General features: G+C 36.3%; 3 protein-coding genes across 5 annotated transcripts in view; all 3 read left to right on the top strand.

Annotated features, from left to right (window-relative positions):
• The window catches only part of LOC124889263 (serine carboxypeptidase-like 10), a 12,279-nt gene extending 10,756 nt beyond the window's left edge, over positions 1 to 1,523 (top strand). The window contains exons 10-13 of the mRNA XM_047400578.1: positions 71 to 201; positions 317 to 430; positions 534 to 579; positions 1,335 to 1,523. Coding sequence (XP_047256534.1) covers positions 71 to 201; positions 317 to 430; positions 534 to 579; positions 1,335 to 1,418 — 375 coding nt within the window. The 3' untranslated portion in view covers positions 1,419 to 1,523. The remainder of the gene's footprint in view (positions 1 to 70; positions 202 to 316; positions 431 to 533; positions 580 to 1,334) is intronic.
• Positions 1,524 to 2,213: 690 nt separating this feature from the next.
• LOC107870523 (putative pentatricopeptide repeat-containing protein At1g09680) lies at positions 2,214 to 6,394 on the top strand. Its single transcript, XM_016717083.2, has 2 exons — positions 2,214 to 4,482; positions 5,326 to 6,394. Exon 1 carries the CDS (start codon positions 2,399 to 2,401, stop codon positions 4,244 to 4,246), a length of 1,848 nt encoding a protein of 615 aa, XP_016572569.2. The 5' UTR covers positions 2,214 to 2,398; the 3' UTR covers positions 4,247 to 4,482; positions 5,326 to 6,394.
• Positions 6,395 to 8,236: 1,842 nt separating this feature from the next.
• Positions 8,237 to 21,233, top strand: LOC107870521 (peptidyl-prolyl cis-trans isomerase PASTICCINO1). 3 transcript variants are annotated; one of them, XM_016717079.2, is made up of 21 exons: positions 8,237 to 8,460; positions 10,200 to 10,295; positions 12,295 to 12,379; positions 12,512 to 12,581; positions 13,007 to 13,104; positions 13,507 to 13,629; positions 14,241 to 14,273; positions 14,541 to 14,599; positions 14,721 to 14,805; positions 15,061 to 15,219; positions 16,542 to 16,599; positions 17,723 to 17,871; positions 18,040 to 18,137; positions 18,279 to 18,348; positions 18,491 to 18,550; positions 18,876 to 18,932; positions 19,414 to 19,482; positions 19,638 to 19,715; positions 19,809 to 19,910; positions 20,378 to 20,449; positions 20,528 to 21,233. In XM_016717079.2, exons 2-21 carry the CDS (start codon positions 10,213 to 10,215, stop codon positions 20,780 to 20,782), a joined length of 1,863 nt encoding a protein of 620 aa, XP_016572565.1. In that variant the 5' UTR covers positions 8,237 to 8,460; positions 10,200 to 10,212; the 3' UTR covers positions 20,783 to 21,233. The 3 variants fall into 3 exon arrangements, with proteins under 3 accessions (XP_016572565.1, XP_016572568.1, XP_016572566.1); XM_016717080.2 differs by lacking the exon at positions 8,237 to 8,460 and adding an exon at positions 8,581 to 8,628; XM_016717082.2 differs by lacking the exon at positions 20,528 to 21,233 and having other exon boundaries at positions 8,265 to 8,460; positions 20,244 to 20,439.
• The last annotated feature ends 781 nt before the right edge of the window (positions 21,234 to 22,014 follow it).

Genomic DNA, 22,014 nt, shown 5'->3' with positions numbered 1-22,014 from the left:
GTTTAAAATTAAGGAACAAGATATTTAAATTTTTTATTTTTGTTATTGTTTTTTTTAATTTTTGTGTTAGGAAAAAATTGAAAGACCATGGTTGAGATGTAGAAGAACTATGAAGAATACAACTTACAAAATGACACTCATGAATAGTATACCTTATCATATAAATCTTAGTTCTGAAGGTTATCGATCGCTTATATACAGGTTCGTTATTTTATTTACACTAATAAAACATGAATCGTTTTCTTTAATGAGTTCAAGTAATTTGATCGACGTTATTGTATATATGTAATGAGTTTATTTTTGTAAAAAAAAACAGTGGTGATCATGACATGTTAGTTCCTTTTCAATCGACTCAAGCATGGATAAAGAGTTTAAATTATTCTATTACTGACGATTGGCGTCCCTGGATTGTTGATGGTCAAGTTGCAGGGTACGATTCGACTAATTTAAATTTGTGTTTTAGATCTAATTTTTGTCTAAATTAGATGAGAAAATACAATTATTATCCTAAATTATATGTCTATTTTCTGCAGTTATACAAGATCTTATTCTAATCATATGACATTTGCAACAGTGAAGGTAAGAAATCTATATTCTACTGTATATTTTGTTCTGACTTGATATGAAGTTTAAGAAATTAAAGAAGATTTTTGTGTTTTGCGATTTTAAATTAGATATGAAGTTTAAGAAATTAAAGAAGAGTTTTGTGTTTTGCGATTTTAAATTAGATATGTAGAATGTACCAAAATGACATTTAATCTAGTGATTTTAAATTTCTACGTGAAAAGTTGAAAAAAAAAAGGAAAGAGACATTTTCCTTAAATGGATTAAAAAGAAAAGTAAAAAAAGAGCAGTTCAGTGCACTAAAGCTTCCGTTATATACGGGGTTCGAGAAAAGGCCAGATCTCAAAGGTCTATTGTACACAACCTTATCTTGCAAGACTGGACTACAAGCAGGGGCGGAGCACGAACCCCCTTCGACAAAAAATTATACTATTTATGCACAACAAAAATTACATTTTATGTAAATATATATTAGATGTTGAACTCTTTCGGCTAGTGTTTTTTCAAACTTTGAACCCCCTCGGTTCGAATTCTCGCGCCTTCTCTGACTGCAAGAGACTATTGTCACGGCTTGAACCTCTAATGTTCTGGTCGTATGAAAGTAACTTAATCAGTTACTCGAGGCTTTCTTTCGAAATTAAAAAAAAAAAGTAAGACAAATAAATTGAAACGAAGGAAATATATGAATATATAATCTCAGAGTTAATTTTAAAATAATGATCTTATTGCTAATATTATGACATTTCTTAATATTTTTTTTTTCATGGTAGGGAGGAGGACACACTGCTCCAGAGTATAAACCTAAAGAGTGTTATCATATGTTCAAAAGATGGATAACTCAGCAACCTTTGTAAATTTGTGAATTCTTGGAAGTGTTAAATAAAATTTATTTCTTAAAAAATAATTGTGTTTGTGACAATTTGATGTTTTTCAACTAAATATGAGATGCTATATAAATAATTCTAACATGTTTTTTGTCCAACTTTAATATGGTATATTATCAAATAACATATCGAATCGAAGTTTAATTTATCGATCACTGAATTATCAAACCGATGTTTAAAAGTACGCTATGTGGTATCTATCCTCAAACATTGATTACCGAATTAGCGAATTCAATCTTTAAAAATACCGAATCAAATATCGAACACCCACCTCTATCCACATGTAACGAAAGCTTAGTGCATCAGACTCCTTGGTAGAGCTATCAATACGGGTCGGCTTAGCCCATTTGGGCTAGCCCACACGGGGTTTGAGTTTGACGGGTCAGGTCGGGCCGACCCATCAGAATGATGGGCCAAAAGAACCAAGTCCACACCATTACTCTGTGGGCCTCACGGGCCAATCCACTTTTTAAAAAATAATATTTTATAATTTAATTTTAAAATATTAATAAACATAAGTGTTACCAGATAATATTATATAGTGTTAACATTTCTTAGTCAAGTCTCTAACACCCAAAAAAAATACTTTTAATAGAGAAATTAAATAGCTTTTGACATAATATCCTTCGAACCAAATAAAAATACTAATAAACAATCTAAATAGTTGTATGTATTTGACTTACAGGCTGGCTCGCGGGTAAGATCAATCCATATTGCTCAAGCTCTACGGGCTACGGACTTATCCGGACCGGATTAAAAAGCCTTATTCTTAAATGAGCTTTAAAAATTGAAGCCCAACTTCATCAAATTACAGATCAGATCAGGCCGGCCCAACGAGCTTGACCCATATTAACGACTCTACCTTATTTTTACAAGGGAATATTTTGTACCAACACTTAAATAAAGGAACCTTTTTATCACTTTTCCCCCTTTTTCTCCTTACAACCCCAATGATACACATCAAACAAACAATTCATAGATTCACAATGACCATATCAAGAAAAGCACTAAAAACCACCCTTTCTCCTCCCTTACACCACCTCTCTACCACCCACCCCACCACCCCACCTTGGTTCACCCCACCCCCACCCCACCACCATCAAGACCCAATACTCAACACCCTTTCACAAGCCATAAAAAACACCCCGACTAAACCCCTTCAAATCTCCCTTAAACCCATCCTCCCATCACTTAAACCCCATCACATAATCAATCTCATTAACCTTAATCCTCATTCATTAACCCCTTCTTCCCTCCTCTCTTTCTTCACTTGGCTTTCAACTTTTAACAATTCAAGATTCACCCACACACTTCACACGTATTCCACTATGACCCTTTTTCTCTACACCCACAAAATGCGCACACAAGGTCAGCTTTTGATCAACACCATTGTTTCAAGAAAAGGTAAGGACTCAGCCTTTACTGTTTTTCAAGCATTCTTGAAAGCTAAAGGTACAAACTTTACATGTTTTGTTAATGTTTTGAGTGGAATTATTGATGCTTATTTGGATTTGGGGTTTGTTTATGATGCTATACAATGTGTTAGGCTTATTCAAAAGCATAGAATTAGGTTCCCATTTGAAGGTTGTATTAAGGTTCTTGAATATTTGATGAAGTTTGATTCACCAATGGTAGCTTTTGATTTTTATAAGGAGATTTTGGAATATGGGTATCCACCAAATGTGTATTTCTTTAATGTATTGATGAGTAAGTTGTGTAAGGAAGGTAAAATGATGGAAGCGCGGTCGGTGTTTATCGAGATGTGGAAGAGGAATTTGAGGCCTAGTGTTGTTAGTTTTAATATTTTGATTAATGGGTATTGTAGATTAGGTGATATGGATGGGGGGTATAGGTTGAAAAGGGAGATGGAGGAAAGAGGAATTTCGCCTGATGTTTATACGTATAGTGTGTTAATTAACGGGCTTTGTAAGAGCGCTTGGATGAGCGATGCGAATGAGTTGTTTAATGAGATGTGTGTAAAAGGTTTGGTTCCTAATGTTGTTATCTTCACGACTTTGATTAGTGGTCATTGCAAGGACGGTAGCGTTGGTTTGGCCATGGACGTTTATCAAGAAATGTTGAAGCAGGGGGTGGAACCAGATTTAATAACGTATAACACGCTTGTCAATGGACTTTGTAAGAGCGGGGATTTAGACGAAGCGAGGAAGCTCATTCATGTGATGATTGAAAAGGGTTTGAAGCCTGATAAGATCACATATACGACAGTTATCGATGGATGTTGTAAGGAAGGAGAATTAGATGGAGCCTTTGAGGTAAAGAAAATGATGGTTGATAACGGTATTGAACTTGATGATGTGGCATATACAGCCGTTATTACAGGTTTATGTAGGCAAGGGCTAATAGTTGATGCAGAAAGGATTTTAACTGAAATGTTGAATGCCGGTTTAAAGCCTGATGACCCCGTTTATACTGTGGTTATCGATGGTTTCTGTAAGAAGGGGGATATTAAGATGGGTTTTAAGTTGCTAAGGCAGATGCAAAGTAATGGACCTGCACCGAATGTAATAACTTACAACGTGCTTTTGAATGGTCTATGCAGACAGGGACAAATGAGAAACGCTGAAATGCTATTACAAGCGATGCTTAATCTAGGTATAAATCCAGATGACATTACCTATAACATTCTTTTGGAAGGGCATTGTAAGCATGGGAATCCTGATGATTATGATAAGCTACGTGGTGAAATGGGGCTTGTTCACGACTATGCTACCTATACTTCACTAGTTGGTAGCTTAAGTAGGAGCTCAAGACGTCAGCCCAAGAAGTCATTCATGTAAGACGAGAGCTCAAATCAATGAAACTGTGTGGGCTCCCCTTGCTCCCCATTGGAAATGAGTCTTATGGTGATCCATGGAACTTCTAGATGTTATCAAGTAGCATTGAGGACAGATCAGCGGAAATTTCTCCTGGCTTGTTTATAATGCTGTAAGATGGATGCCAACGAATGCAATTATGGATAAACTGATGAAGATAATGTCAGGTTTTGATGGCTTCTGATGCCCTGTGTTGCCAGGTGAATTTTTGTTACCTCACCAAATTGCTAGAAAAAGAGTAAAGTTTCGTTATTTGTTCATGTTCATCTTCTTCTTGTCATTATATCCATTCTTAGTTGGACCCTTGCGTGCATACAAGGATGCATAATATTTCGGTCTATTGCCTTATCACAAAGGAGACACTATTTTGATAAAGAAAAAATGTTATTAAAATGTTTGAGCGCAAAAACACATCCACATTCAAGACGTATACCAAAAAGAAGTAACAAGCCACTTGATTCATAGAGGAATATTATTTTTAGTCCGACAAAGTAAAAGAAAATACAAATAACGGAGAGTATTTTGCAAACCTTGAGCGGGTCTACCACTTCCACCGTTGTTTTTACGCCTATTCCTGATAATTCTTTACTTCTTATTTGATTGATGTTGATCGTAATCTTCTTTTCTTGTTTGACTGTTGATTCAGTGTTGTACTTACATATTGATACTTTAACGGAACCTATCCAAAGTCAAATGCCATGTCGTTAGTGGTTCGAACTTCTGGATCCATATTTTGGTTCGTTTTGCTAGTACATACTATTCATTGTGTCTAGTCTTGCATAACGAAGTTGGTCTTATTATGTAGGCATACAATGTACGTAGCTAAATTAATTAAGCTTTTCATATATGAGTGTATTCAACTCTAGTTTCAACCGTATGATGCACGAGTATTGCTCCACAATCTATTGCTATTTTGTGCTTTCATGTCTCCGTCTCTCTCCCTCCCGTTGAATTCTTTTCGTTGTTTGGATTCTTTAAAGCGAGGGTCCTGTATGTCTTTTACTGTCTATGCTATCTTATTTTCCTATTCTGGCATTTTGCAGTGTATTTACCTTTCAGTCAACGAGAACAATATGTACGCAGATCTTACCCCTAGCTTGGATGGTAGAGAGACGTATTTCTGATAGACCTTTCACTTGTTGAAGAATTTTAGAACTGCAATGTCGACATGTCAATGCACTTCCCTCTGGACATGTGAAAGGTATCTCACAAGTAGCTATCCTTGAACCAGTCCATCAACGTTGCAGTCTACTATAGTTGAGAAAAAGGCCTAAAAAGTATACTAGAGGAAGCAAGTACATCGTTAGTCAGCATCGATGATCTGGCACAAACAACAGAAACTACATAAATCGAACACGAGTAAGCTGAAGCTGTAACTTTCCAAGATGACCTATGCCTAAGTATCCTTGTCTCTCTTAATAAACAAGATAAGCACACAGCAACGTGATCCGAGCAGTTTATTCGAGCTTTTCCTCGAATGAACTGGTTGAAGTACAACACGGATGGATGGTGCATGTCGAGGAAATCCTGGGAAGAGTTCTTATGGCTTTTGCATACGCGATGTATTGGGTGATCTTATGTATGCGCACTCCAACGAAACTTATGCTATTATATACAGACATGAAGTTGTAAGCTATTGCAATTAGAGAGGCTCTAAAGTTTGAAAAAAGGGCAGCTCGGTGCTCTAAAGCTCCCGCTATGCGCAGGGTCTGAGGAAGGAACTCGCCACAAGGGTGTATTATACGCAGTCTTACCTTGACATTTCTGCAAGAGGTTGTTTTCAAGGCTTGAACCGGCTCTAAAGTAGTGTGATGAAAATATTTAGAGGATAAAATGGAAGTTGGTGTAGTTTATTTTGCTTACCATTTTACTTTCCACTTATACTAGATGTCATTTTGTAATATCTAAATTTTAGCAAGGTTCTGGGTGGTGGGGCTGGGGTTCAGATATTCTGTGGGCCGAAAATCAACCGACGTGTGCCAGGGAGGTTGGGGAGCGTTCCAGTGTGGTCCGTTCGGGTGAGTGGGGCCATTTGGGTGGTCAAACGGGCGAAATGGCGCGAACAGGTCATTTTGTAAATACTAAAGTTTGTCAAAGTCCATGTTTGTGTCATGATGTAAGTGACTAGTTTGATGTTATTAGCAAAAGTGATTGCCAAGTACCTTGCAACATCAACAACATACCCAGTGTAATCTCTTAAGTGGGGTCTAGAAAGGACAAGCCCGGTGGACTTTTGGAACCTCTACCAATGGTGGAGCGATCATGGGATAGTGTCACGATGGGCTTCATCACGGCACTACCATTGTCCGGTTCCATTATGATCGTGGTTGATAGATTCTCGAAGTATGCAACCTTCATTCCCGCATCACCGGATTGCAAGGTCGAAGAAGCAGCTCCTTTCTTCCTTAAGAGCGTGGTAAAGTATTGGGGACTATCACGAACTATCATAAGTGATCAAGACCCGTGCTTCACGGGTCAATTTTGGATGAAGCTCTTTCCACTCTTGGGTTCGAAGTTGCAATGTACGCAAATTTTACTTCTATTTTTATCGAGCAGAGAAATTATTTTTGATAGATCCGCAGCTCAAAACAAAAATTATCGAAGTGTGGATGCAAGAACATGCAACAATATCTAAAATTTATCATCAAATGCCTAGTAAATATCGTAAAAAAGGTAGAATCAAAATATTTTTCTATATTTTTTACACATTACAATTTTACTTTAATATAAAAGAAAGGTATTTGGTGCTCGAGAATTATTCTCATCTTAAAGTTAAAATAGGAGAGTCTAGACGATCATTTTCACGTTTCCTCCAATTTTATGTTCGTCTTTAATTTTAATTCATCAATAACTTTTTTCTTTTGCGGAGCTCAAATTTATAATTTCGCATCTTAATATCCTACAAGTTATAAATTTATAATTTCGCATCATATTTTTTTTTTTGCGGTGCATAAATTTTATGTTCCATGCCTCGCTGCTAAATATATGTTCAATTGCTAAAGTTAGAATCTAAAACTAATCTATTTGACAGATAAAAATTAAATATCAGTACATTTTAAAGGACATACAATGTAAACAACATAAATCCCGATAGTTTGAAGTTGAATTCTAAAATATCTCAAATTTGAGTCTGACAAGATACATAATTAGCTCTCGATGTATCCAATGAAGATATATTTTTTCCTCTATAAAGATTCATAATTAGCCCCCGATACATTTAGCCGATTTTGAATCGGTCAAAATACATAATACATCCAACGAAGATACGTTTTTTCTTTGTAAAGATACATAATTAGCTCACGATATACTTTTTTCAATTTTGGGTCTGTCGAAATACATAATTAGCTCCCCGATACATCCAACGAAGTTGGAGACGCATTCTTCTCTCTACATAATTAGCTTCCGATATATTTTTCTGATTTTGAGTCCGGCGAAATATGTAATATACATATTTTTTCCTTTGTAAAGATACATAATTGGCTCTCGATATATTTTTTTTTTTAATTTTAGGTCTGTTGAGATACATAATTAGCTCCCCAATACATTCAACGAAGACACATTTTTTCTCTACATAATTAGCTTCTGATACATTTTTCTAATTTTGAGTCTGTCGAAATACATACTATATATATTTTTTCTTTTGTAAAGATACATAATTGACTCTTGATACATTTTTTTTCTAATTTTGGGTCTGTCAATATACATAATTAACTCACCGATATATCTGACGAATATACATAATTGGTTGAAATTTTTGTAAGTACTTTATACAACGACAATAAATCCCGTGTATTCCCACATATGGGGTCTGAGGGTAAGATGTACGCAATCTATATCACACTTCAGGAAAGTAGAAAGGCTATCGTGAAAGGCTGTTTTCGATAGACCCGGCTCAAGACAAGGAATTTGTAATTACTTTATAACAAGAGAAAATTTGTGTAAATATAATAAGTATATGTTTATGTTAGTTTTCCATTAAATTTTCAGCTACATTTTTTGTCACTACTCAGAGCCAAAAGTTTGGAATTTTAATTTTAATAAATACTCAGTGATATTAGTTGGTAAACAAGAAAATTAAAGTGCATCACCCATCAGCAGAACAAGTACCACTTTGACTACTAGCAAAATTTTGATAATATTTTTCAATCTTTTACTCCAATTTACATACCAAAATTAAGGTAATTCTTCACATTCTTGATCTTTTTTTTTTTTTTGGTCTTTATTAAGTGGAGCTATTCTGATTAATTTATTTTGTAATTTTCATTATTTGATTCTATTTATTGGAATTTTGATAGTCTATCAGTGACTAAGAATATCTGTTGCTCTAATTTTACATACCCTTTTAGGTAGTCTTTCAAATTCTTGATTTTTTGTTTGTTTTTATTAAGTGGGGTTATGTGTTTTTGTTCATTCTTTGATCCCTATTGTAATTGTTATCATAAAAATTTGTTCTTGGAATGTTTTGTTACAACTTACAACTAAATTTTGTCAAAATTCAGAGCCAAAAGTTGTATTTTTTTTTTTGTTTTTATTAAGTGGAGCTATGTGTTTTTGCTCATTCTTTGATCCTAATTGTAGTTCTGATTATAAAAATTTGATCTTGGAATGTTTTGTTACAGCTGAATTTGATACTATCTCCGTTTCAATTTCTTTGGCCTATTTTAACTTGGCACGAAATAGAGTAAAGCATCTAGTCCCCTCCTGAACGATGACCAAATTTGCTACGACATACTCCAATTTCACGGGGTCCCTATTACCCTGAACTAAATTTTAACGTATTTTTGTCAACCTTTTTAGCTGACGTGACACCTTTGACGTGGGTCCCATTTTTGTGTAATAAAGGTGCCATATCTGCACAAAAAGGTGACAAAAATGTGCTAAAATTGACTTCAAGGGTCATAGTAATCCCTGTGAAGTTTGATTGTGTCGTAGCAACTTTGACCATAGTTTGAGGATGCTTGTCTCCACGAAGTATAAGAAAGTAAAAGAAAACTTTTGAATCTTGTCGAAATGACCTTTCATTTTGTAGTCTTAAACATGCTGCGTAGAAAGTTGAAATTATGGAGTTGCTAAAAAAAAAAAGGAAAGGTTGTTCTTCAAAAAGGAAAGTAGGCGAAACAAATTGAAACGGAGGGAGTAGAATTCAGAGCTAAAAGTTGGAATTTTGATAGTGTTTGAGTGATTAGTTGGTGACCAAGAATATCAAAAAGCAATACCACACTTGATTTCTAGTCATTCTTGATCAATTTCTTCATCTGTTTCTCCAATTTTACCTACCCTTTTAGGTAATCCTCCAAATTCTTGTTTTTTTTGTGTGTTTTTATTAAGTGGGATTATGTGTTTTTGTTCGTTCTTTGATCCTTATTGAAGTTCTGATTATTAAAATCTGTTCTTGGAATGTATTGTTACAGCTAAATTTGTTACTATCTCCACTTCAATTTCGTTGGCCTTTTTTGACTTGGCATGGAATTTAAGAAAGTAGAGAAGACTTTTGAATCTGTCGAAATGACCTTTCATTTTGTAGTCTTAAACATGCTACGTAGAAAGTTGAAATTATGGAGTTGCTACAAAAAAAGGAAAGGTCGTTCTTCAAAAAGGAAAGTAGGCAAAACAAATTGAAACGGAGGGAGTAGAATTCAGAGCTAAAAGTTGGAATTTTGATAGTGTCTAAGTGATTAGTTGGTGACCAACAATATCAAAACAGCAATACCCCACTTGATTTCTAGTCATTTCTGATAAAACTCTTTCAATCTTACACTGCAATTTTACATACCCTTTTAGGTAATTCTTCAAATTCTTGATTTTTTTCGTGTTTTTATTAAATGGGATTATGTGTTCTTTTTTTCATTATTTGATCCTAATTGTAGTTCTTGATTATAAAAAACTGTTCTTGAAATGTATTGTTACTCTTTTGCAGTAGCTAGAGGAAAATGGCAGTAGTAGCTGATGATGATCATGAACAACAAGTTAAACAAACAGAAAAGAAGAAACCGGAGACTGAGGATGAAAAAAGGTCAAATCTTTACTTTGTTAAGAATTGATCCAGTTCACTTTTTTCGTGAATTTATGAAAATAAAAGTGTTTTTAAGCCGTTAATCTCTTTCATTTAAGAAACAAGATACTGAGGATGAGAAAAGGTCAAATATTTAATTCTGTTAAGAATTGACACAGTTCCCTTCCTGCAACACGTACCCAGTGATCCCACAAGTGGGGTGGAGGAACCAGAATTTTCACTAAGGGATGTCAAAATATAAAGGAGTAAATTCACGAAGAAGCCAAGGGGTATCAGTAAGTGATAATTATATATACATAAAAAGAAATATTTTTACCTAGTTAAAAAAAGGGGCAGCCCGGTGCACTAAAGCTCCCGCTATGCACAATATCCGGGGAAGGGCCCCACCACAAAGGTATATTGTACGCAACCGTACCTTGCATTTCTGCCAGAGGCTGTTTTCAAGACTTAAACCTGTAACCTCCTGATCACATGGCAACCAGTTACTCCAAGGCTCCCCTTCATTTTTACCAAGTTACACAATGTAATTTTTCGATGAAGGGACACCCCTCAAGTACATGTGAGGGTAGTCTGTAGATGTGGCTCTGCCACTGGGTCTGGTGAGGGTAGTGTGTACGCAGAACTTACCCCTACCTTGGGAGGTAGAGAGGCCGTTTCCGAGAGAGGCTCAAGAAAGCTCACTTTATTCATGAATAAGTTTTAGCTGTTTCTCCTTTTCTTTCAAGAAAGAGGAGAGTGAGAATGACAAAAGGTCAAATCTTTATTCTGTTAAGAATTGACTCAACAACGACGACCTTGGACCTTGACCTTGGAAGGTGGGAAGGTGGGAGAGGTGGTTTCCAATAGACCCTTGTGTGACGCCCCGCGTCACTACCCATTAAATTCATCCCGTTTTGGGCATAATTCCGAGCGTTTCAGACACATTTCGGAACCCGACGGGGCTCCCTCAACGTCTCGTGACAAGGCCAACGTGGGGGCATCTTTGGGAGGTCAAAATATAAGCTCGGGTCAACATTTATGGGACTTTGAAGCCTTGACCAGCTGGGCAGTGACTGCACAACAAAAACAGCATACTAGACAAAGGCCTTTCTACTAGTTCATGGCTTGCATGCCCAAATGTAGTAATGTTGACTAGCATTAATTGTATCCCTTGACTAAGGGGCATTATATATAGCTTGTAAGCCCTCTTGGGAAGATCATATACTTGTTTTTACTCAACCAATATAATCAGAAAATTGGCTCTTCGGGCCTCCCAAAACCGAGTGTCTTTCTTGCTATTTTCCTTTCGAGTTGTGTGAGTGTTCAAAGGTTCTTAATATAATCAGAAAATTGGCTCTTCGGGCCTCCCAAAATCGAGTGTCTTTCTTGCTATTTTCCTTTCGAGTTGTGTGAGTGTTCAAAGGTTCTTGGGACGAATTTAGGACGGATTTAGGGCTGAGTTTAGCATCTCTAACGTGAGTGTTAGACTGTCCACACGTGGCTAAAATTAGGCCCGTGACACTTGGCTCAGGGAAAAAGAAATAGCGTAAGTGAAGAAGCCATAGAAAAATACTATAGGAAACATGACAAACCATTCTGAAAAAAATTAACAGTAACTACAATAAAATAATACGATAATCAAAGTACATGAAACTACATGAGTAATACTGTGGTTACTAGTATGGAAGGATAAGCTAGACAGCATTCTACTGCCTACTAACCTTCTACCGTAATCCATGTTCTTCACAACCTCCTATATGAGGTCATGACCTCGGTAAAGCTTAAGTTGCGGAATGTCGGGGAAAAAAACTTGTTTGTGAAGCGTCTCAATTAAACTATGAAAGTCTATGTCCTCCCAAACTTGCAAATTCCTCCTAAAACCTCAGTTCCGTATGAACTTCTTAACCTTAACCTTGTACCCTTTATATTCGTTAGACTGACATGAACTAGTGAGAAAATAAGTGTTCAAATGAAGTTTTTAGCTGTTATTCACATTTTATTCAATGATGACTTTATTCAGAAGAAAAAAGATTGTTCCTGGAAGTTTGATGAAAGCGGTGGTGAGGCCTGGTGGTGGTAAATCAAAACCTGCTGAGGGTAATCAGGTATACTCTTGCATTTTAGGTTTCTGAATTATGTGTTTGTGATGATGACGATTCATATAGATGCGAAAATCTGTTTCTGTTAGATAGGAGAAAATATTCGTTACTTATTTTGTTTTTGATGAATTTGAACAGGTAATATATCATTGTACAGTTAGAACACTGGATGGAGTTACAGTTGAATCAACACGGTCAGAGTTTGGAGGTAGGATTGATATGTGGAACCTTTTCGAAGCTATAGGTTTTACGGGCAAACTACTTATGCTGAAGGATTCGGGATGTAGACATGTTGCTTACTTCATTATTCTTGTTCAGAATACGGAATACCGAGTTATAGATTAGTACCACGAATAAATATATGCTGATAGGATTCACAAATAAAAGCCTGCATTTCTACATTTTGATTTTCTCTTATAAATTAACTCAGTTTTATTTCCATCATTCGGTTGCCATCATTTCATTAATTTTTTTTTCATTAATTTTTTTTTTAACTCTGATTCTTGGAATGATTGCACTACTTTTCAGTTTTACTCTCTCTTAAATCTATTTAACGCGAACTCTGTAATTTGGAGTATGCCAATCTTGCCTTATTGCATTGAAATCTCTTTTCTTTTGCAATTTATTACACAGGCAAGGGTACCCCAATAAGGCATGTTATTGGAAAAAGCAAGATCATTTTAGGATTGCTGGAGGGGATTCCAACAATGTTGAAGGGTGAAGTTGCGATGGTATATAAATTTGAGCTTTTCATTTAGTTACTGTGACCCGAATCTGTATATTTGAAGTCCTTCAAAAATAAATAAGCTATAACATGTTTTCTCTGCAAAATTATCTCAAAATTGTGAAGTTTTCTTGATTTTCTCCAGTAATTTCTTATTAGTTTCATGAAAAGAACATGTTAAATATGTTTTTTTAGTAACCTCTTCAGAATATAATATGTCTCCAATATTTGGATGCTGTTAAAAGGGTTAAAATAGAAAAAAATAATCTCTGATCATTTTCATGAGTTAAATACAATTATATGCCCCTTAATATGAGCTTGTGAAGTCATTTTCTCTTTGTTCTCACATCTTTACATGGATGATATGAAAAATCATTTTAGTAGCTCACTCTTTGTTGGCTAATCTCAGTTCAAAATGAAACCTGAAATGCACTATGGAGAGAAGGACTGTCCAGTTGCAGCTCCAGATAATTTTCCCAAGGATTCTGAGCTTCATTTTGAGATTGAGCTAATTGAATTCTCCAAAGTGAAGGCAAGAATGCTCCTACATCCCATATAATGACATTGAAATGGACGTTGCATTCCAGATCACTATGCTCCCTCTAGTTCCCGAATTAGTGCTTTCATAGCCTTGTTGGAGCTGTATGTGCTGCTATTTGTTCCTGGCTATGGAACCTATTGATATCACTTATGTTGTCCCTTGTTTAGTATGATGATGATATGAAATGAACTTAAGAAGAAGGGGGGATTCATATAGCCGACCCAACTTCATTTGGGACTGAGGCGTAGTTGTTGTTCTTGTAGTATGGTACTCCTATCTTTTTTACTGCATCTGATTGTTGCGAATTGCTACTAGAAGAGTGGTAGTACCATGAAAAGAAATGTTCTACTTAGAAGAAATTGATAGCAATCATTCAAGGAAGTTTCTATCATTTTGGTTTCTTTTCTTTTCTCTAGTTCTTTGTATTTTGGTTTTGTTAGTTTTTTTCCTTTTCGGATCAGTACGAGATTTCCCCAACTTGTGCCAAAGCTTTTCTGTCTGATCTTTGAATTCTTACTTCTTCCCTCTCTTTTAGAAATTTTGGTAGTTTCATTTATGATAGGATGTATCTCATAAATTTGTCTATTCTTTTTCATATTCAGGTGATCACCGATGATTTGGGGGTCCTTAAAAAGGTACACAGGTTGCTGCTTAACAGTTATTTTTCCTTCTTCCTTACCCACATCTTCAGCAACCTATTTGAACACACGGGTCAAATGTATGTGAGTACATACTTACTCGGTGTGATAAGCAGCAGTTTTGATAGCTTGCAATTTTCGAGCATATAGTGGCAACAACATGAATGAGAATTGTTATAGCAAGATGTGGTTTCAAAATGGCATATTTAACTCAAGTGTATTTAGATGTAACAAGTGAAATGATTGTTTTGGAATGTTAAACAGGTTATAGAAGAAGGACAAAGCTGGGAAACACCTCGGGAACCTTATGAAGTAAAAGCTTGGTAGAAACCCTTCTTTCTCCGGAGGCACCTATTTCCTATGGATGCTGCAATGATAGTTGTAAATATGGGAGTCTGTAAGTGTCAGTTAAATGTGTATAATCTGAATTATGATTTATTCTAGGATTTCGGCGAAGTCGGGAGATGGCAAAGTGATTCTATCGCGGACTCAGGATGAACCATATTTCTTCATATTTGGTAAATCTGAGGTTCGGTAATAATTCCCATTCCATGTGAAATTTTTCCTATATGCTCTTGATCACAGTTGTTTGCTTCAATAGTCAAACTAAGCTATCCCCTTGTTTTTACCTTGGATGAAAATTTTATATAATTCGGAATTCCACTTTCAATTGAGTTGGGATGCCAAGCTCTTTAGTCTTGCTGTCCAGGACGTCAGGGTTTGAATTTCCTTTTATCTTGATCGCGATGTATCTAATGATGGGTTCTATTTTCACCAACTCCAGGTACCCGAAGGTCTCGAACTGGGAATAGCAACCATGCCACGTGGAGAGAAAGCAGTCATTTATGTTAAAAGTCAATATTATACAGAATCTACTTTAATGCCTGTGGTAGAAGGTGTTGACGAAGTCCATTTTGAGGTGGAACTTGTCCATTTTATTCAGGTAGAGCATCTATCTTGATCATTCCGAGAGTGCTTCTTTCTACTGCAGGAGATATTCTTGTATTTATCTTTTTTATTCTTAATCATCAACTTTCAGTCACAATATCATTAATGAAACAATGTCTTTGTGATATTACATGAACTCTTCATTTGACTTGACATATCCGTGCTAAGCAGATATCACATGAATTTGGATGCTTTGCGAAGATCCTTAAAATTTAGTGTATCCTCAGCCTTATCACTGTAATTTGGTGCATTTTCTGATTATAATCATGATGTTCTGTCTTATCCTTGATCATAGTTTTTCCATCGGTAGGACGTATCTCATTATTGCCACCTTACTATTATCTTTGATTTCTAATTCTAGTATTCCATTTTCATAAGGATAACGTGGAAAAGGTAACCACAAATGTTAACATATATATTCAATGACCTTTATGTGTCATTATTCTTGAGTCTTGACTAATATGCTTGAGGCCAAAAGAAAGGAGTATGCTTCTTCAAAGCACAAGTTATGGGTTATTTCATATCTGAAGGTATGATTTTGGTTTCTCATATTTGGCCTTTTTGAGCAATAATGATCTGAAGATGCTAAAAAAGGATAAAGTAGAACTAGAATCATATCGAAGGAAGTTGTCTCAAAGGATCAATTCTGATATAGCTAAAGAACAGAACAAAATAGAAGCAGAGGATCCATTATAGGTGATATCGACTAGTCAGGCTTTAGACTTAGTTGTTTTTGTTGCACTTACATTAGGTTGATGTTCATCAGGAGTCATTTTAGTCTAATTATAAACTTATCTGTCACTAGGAAATAAGTATGGGATTTAAGGGACCTGTAGTATTAGTGAACTCCTCATTTTCCGTGTAAGATGAATTATTTAGTGCTGGAATGAAAGAGGTCAAGATAAAGTGGAATGAATGTATAAATTCGCATGACTGACCCAAACTAATTGGATAGAAGCATGATAGATTGAATGATTGTATATTGACAAATAACAATGTCGAAGATAAATCAAGGGCACTTTTTATGCATTTGCTAATTATTTGGGAGAGTAAAGGTGGTATTCTCTTAAATTTCATCTGGCTGTTTTAAAAGTACTTTTATCACGCATTTCAATGCTAAGAGATGCTTCATCATGTGTAAATTTCCATCGAATGATCCTCTGATGCTTGTGACCCCTCCTTCGTCTGCCCAAAGGGCGCGTGACTTTAAGTTCAGTATGATTTACAATTTATGGAAAAGCAAAGAAGTCTGCTCAATTTATCTTTTACTGTTTTTTTTTTCCTATGAAGAATCTAACTGCGATATTATTGACTCAGGTGCGGGATGTGCTTGGAGATGGACGCCTCATAAAACGCCGAATACGTGATGGAAGAGGTACTAGCATAACTTTGAGCTTATATACCTCTTCGGCACCTCTCATCACTATTATCTGTCAGGTTCTGCTTAATATATCTTAATGGAAACAAGAGAATTCATGAGTTCTGATTTTTGTTTTCAAACACTACTTTTATCAGAATCAAATAGTTTATCTAGGGTCCAACAATGCGCTCTATTTGTTTTCCATATGGTGATTCATCATGTGCCCTTGTTTCACGCAGGATTTACTTCCCTGATTAACTTCCTTTTTCATGAACCCTGGACTGTCATTCTCAAGTATTAAATAGCAGTATTTATGATTGACACGACAATTATCATCCTACACTATTTTGAGAAGCTAAACTCAACAACAACAACGACGACATACCCAGTATATTCCCACCAAGTGGGGTCTGGGGAGGGTAAGTGTACGCTAGTCCATACCACTACCTTAGAGGTGAGATAGAGAGGTTATTTCAGATTGAGAAGCTATATTCATTTAGTGTGAATACAATTGAATTTGCATAGCCTCAAATTTATTGAATATCTTAGACAACTATTATGCTACAATAACCAACCCTAGTTATGTTGATAGCTTAAGGGTCGTTCTCACCCTCTGCACTTTGTCCATTTAGAAGGACTTTTTGACTGGATTTAGCATCTCTTCGGATTGTCATTATCTTAGAGACTGGGAGGAGTGATGTCCAGTAGTGAGGTGAAAAGACTTGATTTGGAATTACAAAATTCAGCAAGAGCCATTTCAATGATATTGCATGAGTCGCAACATTCATTTTATGATTTCATCTTATCGACAATTGTAGGTTGAAACATTCTTTATTATGGACCTTGTTATGGGATATTAAATGCATTCATGGCAATAGATGATAATTGTTGTGCTTGGTTTCTATATGGAGTCGACAATTTGGTATTTTCTATTGGACCTGCTTGATAAGCTTTCTTCACGTTTGTATTTAAGATGTTACCTATTTGATGGAGGTGTTAGATGTTCTTGTGATTTTAATGCCATGTACCCCTTTATGTTGTTTGTTCTTTTTGTGGTTTTAGTTACGTGAGTTAAAGCTTATCTACGATAACGTTAATATTAACTGAAAAAGCTTTCTCTCTTCTATGGAATGATTAGGTGAATTTCCTATGGATTGCCCTCTGCAAGACAGTCTACTGCGTGTACACTACAAAGGTTCGCTTCTAAACGAAGAGAAGACGGTGTTCTATGATACAAGAATTGACAACAATGGTCAACCTTTAGAGTTCAGCTCTGGAGAAGGACTTGTAAGTCCTTTGACCAATGACGTGATTTATTCCTTGTTTTTGTTTAGCTTTTTATTTCGCCATTGTAACTATAGCTTGCGTATAAGCATACTTTATGTGTGAGATAAGCATTCTTTTGCTTTTAACTGCTTCAGTTTTTATGTTTGAGTTCTCCATTTTCTACATCAGGTTCCTCAAGGGTTTGAAATGTCCGTTCGTCTGATGTTGCCTGGAGAGGTATCTCTTGTAACATGCCCGCCTGATTATGCCTATGACAAATTTGAAAGGTTAGGAGGTAGAAACCTTCGGCTTGTACTTTTGCCTTTCTTGGTGCTCCCCGATGAAATCTGTTCATCATAAATACGTCTTTTCTTATGAGAACTTTCCGCTAATAGTAGTATTTACACTTCATTTTTTTATGGGCTCAGGCCAGCGAATGTTCCTGAAGGGGCTTATGTGCAATGGGAGATAGAGCTTCTTGACTTTAACACACCGAAGGTAAAGTTACCAATAGTGGGGATGTAAAGATATTACAGTAGGGTGAGATAAGGAGAAAGAATTTGCATCTGGTGAAGAATCTCATGTTCTCGATTCTCTAGTTCATAGGACTGAATCTGTGTGCTCTCCATGTCAATTGCAGGACTGGACTGGTTTCAGTTTCCAAGAAATAATGGACGATGTAGAGAAGATCAAAGGCACGGTATGTATCAAACGAATTCGTGCAGAAACTTTAAGCAATACATAAATCTGCTACTTTTTATAGCTTGGAGTATGATTGGTATAGGCATCCACTTAACAACCGGGGGCTTTGTCCTGACATTAATCTGGATGCTTGGACTAGGTTTAGTGCCGCAACTGTTAAACTTGTAATCTGAATATTTATCCTTTATGAAAGTTTGCTTTTTAGTCGGAAATGTGGTAGTCTTGGTCCCGGTTTAGACCATGATTCCCGGTTAGAAATGGTTACCAAAGCAGCTATTATTCATTATATGGGAAGTCATTTGCTGCCACTGTTCCTCTTTCAGGGTAACAGGCTTTTCAAGGAAGGGAAATTTGAACTTGCCAAAGCAAAGTATGAGAAGGTACGTGTGATCTGCTCCACTCTCTCGGGATCTGTGTTCAGATTGATTGTTCCCTTCACTAGTTGGGGTTGGAGCTCTATTACGTTCTGTTGTTATTCTAGGAGGACTTAATAACACAACCTATGTTTGCTTTCTGTACCGTTATCATCATTATCTAATTTACCAAGACAATATTCCTTCGGCAAGCAAAAGACCTCTAATGAGCTCTTTGTTGCAACTAAATAAGTATCTTAAGTTATTTGTTTTCGTATTAATTATAGTCGTCAGAGTTTTAATACTTAAGGTTTACCTGTTTAAGACTTTTGATTGATGCTGGTTTCAAAACAATTGGGAACGTTGGAATTTTCTTTTTATAAATATTCGTTTATGAGAAACCAGGGCCGTAAACTTAGATGTTTCATTTTATGTGGCATTTCTATTTGGATCGATGAGGAATTCTAAAACTTTAGAAGTGGATTTTAAACTTGTATTTTTCTTACAGGTGCTTCGTGAGTTTAATCATGTTCATCCTCAGGATGACGAGGAGGGAAAGGAATTTGCAAACACCAGGGTAATTTTATTTTGCAGAACAGATTATATTGTGTTTTTTTCAAGAAAGAGGAAAATGTTGCTCTCGTTACAATTGAAACGATCAGTTATATTTCTTTTTCTGTCAATTTTCGACTTTCTAAAGGCCTTTTTTTAATTCCTTGTGAATGTACAAAGAATTTATTGCATCTCAATGTTGCCGCCTGCTTACTGAAGTTGGGAGAGCATAAGAAGTCAATTGAGGCGTGCAATAAGGTGACCCTCGAACTTTGTGCTAGCGCCTGGCAGGCATATATGCAGGCCTCGCTTTTGAATCCAGTTAGACTCGTTTCTCATGGCGTTGTGTAGGTGTTAGATGCAAATCCTGTTCATGTGAAAGCTCTCTATCGACGTGGGATGGCTTATATGGCTTCCGGAGATTTTGAAGAAGCAAGAGCTGATTTCAATAAGGTAGCTTCTTCTTGTATTTAGGTTATCATCAATGTTGGCTGCAATACTAGCAAAAACGTAGTGACGTGAACACCAACCCTCAGTATTTATCATTAATGTCGGCTGCTATGACCAGTAAATACCGAGTGATGCGTGTAACTTTTGAATGTTATTATAAGAATCTCAATGCGGCCATTTTCCGAAGTTTAGAGGCTGACTAGATCAGAAACGAAGGGGGTTCAGTGCTACATTATAGGATAGTTGAGCTCTCCTGGCTTATTTTACAATAGAGTTTAGTTTTATACTGATGTTAGATGTGGTGACGTTCTGAAATTACACGTGCAACGCTTGTAGATGATGAGCATCGACAAATCATCTGATACATTATACAATAGTTGAGCTCTCCTGGCTTATTTTACGATAGAGATTAGTTTTATACTGATGTTAGATGTTGTGACGTTCTAAATTACGCGTGCAAACGCTTGTAGATGATGAGCATCGACAAATCATCCGAGGGGAGTGCTAAAGCAGCTCTTTTGAAACTGAAAAAGGAAGAACAGGTGAGTAGTTGTATTATGCATGAACTTTTTATCCATTTAAGCTTTTCGACACTAAATTCCAACCATTTGGACGAGCAGGAAGTCGAGAGGAAGGTTCGTAAGCAATTTAAGGGACTGTTTGACAAAAGACCCGGTGAAATCGCAGAAGCCGGGACTAATGACGGAGGGGATGAGGCTACAAGTGAAAACCCCGAAAAGGATGATCTCGACAATATAGACGACCATGAAGAGAGAACTCGTCAGACCACAGAACCTCCACCTCGGCCAGGTATATTGTCGCAATTGAGAAAGCTTTTCGCGTCTGTTGGCCTTAACCGATGCACCATATTGTGAGGATTCAAGACCACGAAACACCCCGCAATGATCGTGCAACATCGCTTCGTTACTGCTCAAGCATTATAAGGTGATTGCTAGGTCTGTGTCACAACATAATAAATTGATGAAGATGAGAAAACAGATAACAGAAGCAGAAAATTTCTATCTTTGACATAGTTCATGTTGCTGTAGTTGCTTCCTATGTTGCTCAGACTCTTCAAAAATGTCAATGAGTGCGTGTTGGATTCGCCAAAACTAGTGTACTTTTGGAGAATCCGACACGGGTGCGGCATCCAAAGTGAAGAGTCCGCGTCCCCGCAACTTAGGTTGTTTTATAATGGGATTTTCCTTTCTACATATGAGGCCAAATGTATTAGAATTTTACAAATTACAAATTATAGCTTTGTAGAGGACAATACTAAAATGACTAACCAGAATCATGTCAATTTCTTTTTTTTTTTTGTTTTCCCATCCGGTGTTCGATAACCGCATTGGAGCCTACTAATCCGGTAGTACCACTTTTCTGTAGGTTATATATTCACTTATGAGTCTTTCTTGATTGCCTCTACGTCGGGCAAATTTGGTTAATTAATGTGTGTATTCGCGATAATCTCCGGTGTTCGATAACCGCATTGGAGCCTACTAATCCGGTAGTACCACTTTTCTGTAGGTTATATATTCACTTATGAGTCTTTCTTGATTGCCTCTACGTCGGGCAAATTTGGTTAATTAATGTGTGTATTCGCGATAATCTCATTTCTTTTGACAGAGGGTCCACCTTCTTCTATTTGTACATCTAGGATTTGACTTTTATCGAAGAAGAGGCAAAAATTGAAATATAAATATCATTCGATTCGTTGATTCTAAAAAAAAAAAGTAATAAGCAAGGTTCGTCGTTGAGTGACAAATGAAAAATTTATGGAAAGTTACAATCCGTACCACGGAATAGTGCCCCTACATGCCTTCATCGACGTTTTTTGACCGGGCAGTTGAGAGCTAACTATCGAGATTTTGGACTACAATTATAAACATCTATAGCGGCATCAATTGCTCGAATACTTTTTGGACGCTATCGAGAATGTTGTTATAGAAAACATATTATATATTCCCTTCGTTTCAATTTGAGTGCCTGGTTTTGACTCGATACGGACTTTAAGAAAGGAAACAAGGCTTTTGAATCTCGTGGTCTTAACAAACATTCTGTTGAAACGAACTAAAAAAAAGTCAGCTAAACAAATTGAAAAAGTGGG

Source organism: Capsicum annuum, chromosome 12, assembly GCF_002878395.1.
Source record: "Capsicum annuum cultivar UCD-10X-F1 chromosome 12, UCD10Xv1.1, whole genome shotgun sequence".
Taxonomy (NCBI): Eukaryota; Viridiplantae; Streptophyta; class Magnoliopsida; order Solanales; family Solanaceae; genus Capsicum; species Capsicum annuum.
Note: the sequence above shows the minus strand (reverse complement) of the source record. Positions and strands in the feature narration are given on the sequence as shown.

Bases quoted from the DNA above. Each gene is read 5' to 3' on its own strand.
- LOC107870523 (XM_016717083.2), top strand. From the start codon at position 2,399: ATGATACACATCAAACAAACAATTCATAGATTCACAATGACCATATCA.
- LOC107870521 (XM_016717079.2), top strand. From the start codon at position 10,213: ATGGCAGTAGTAGCTGATGATGATCATGAACAACAAGTTAAACAAACA. The intron at 18,138-18,278 runs GTTAGGAGGTAG...TTATGGGCTCAG, and splicing joins GCCTATGACAAATTTGAAAG to GCCAGCGAATGTTCCTGAAG. The intron at 18,349-18,490 runs GTAAAGTTACCA...TGTCAATTGCAG, and splicing joins TTGACTTTAACACACCGAAG to GACTGGACTGGTTTCAGTTT.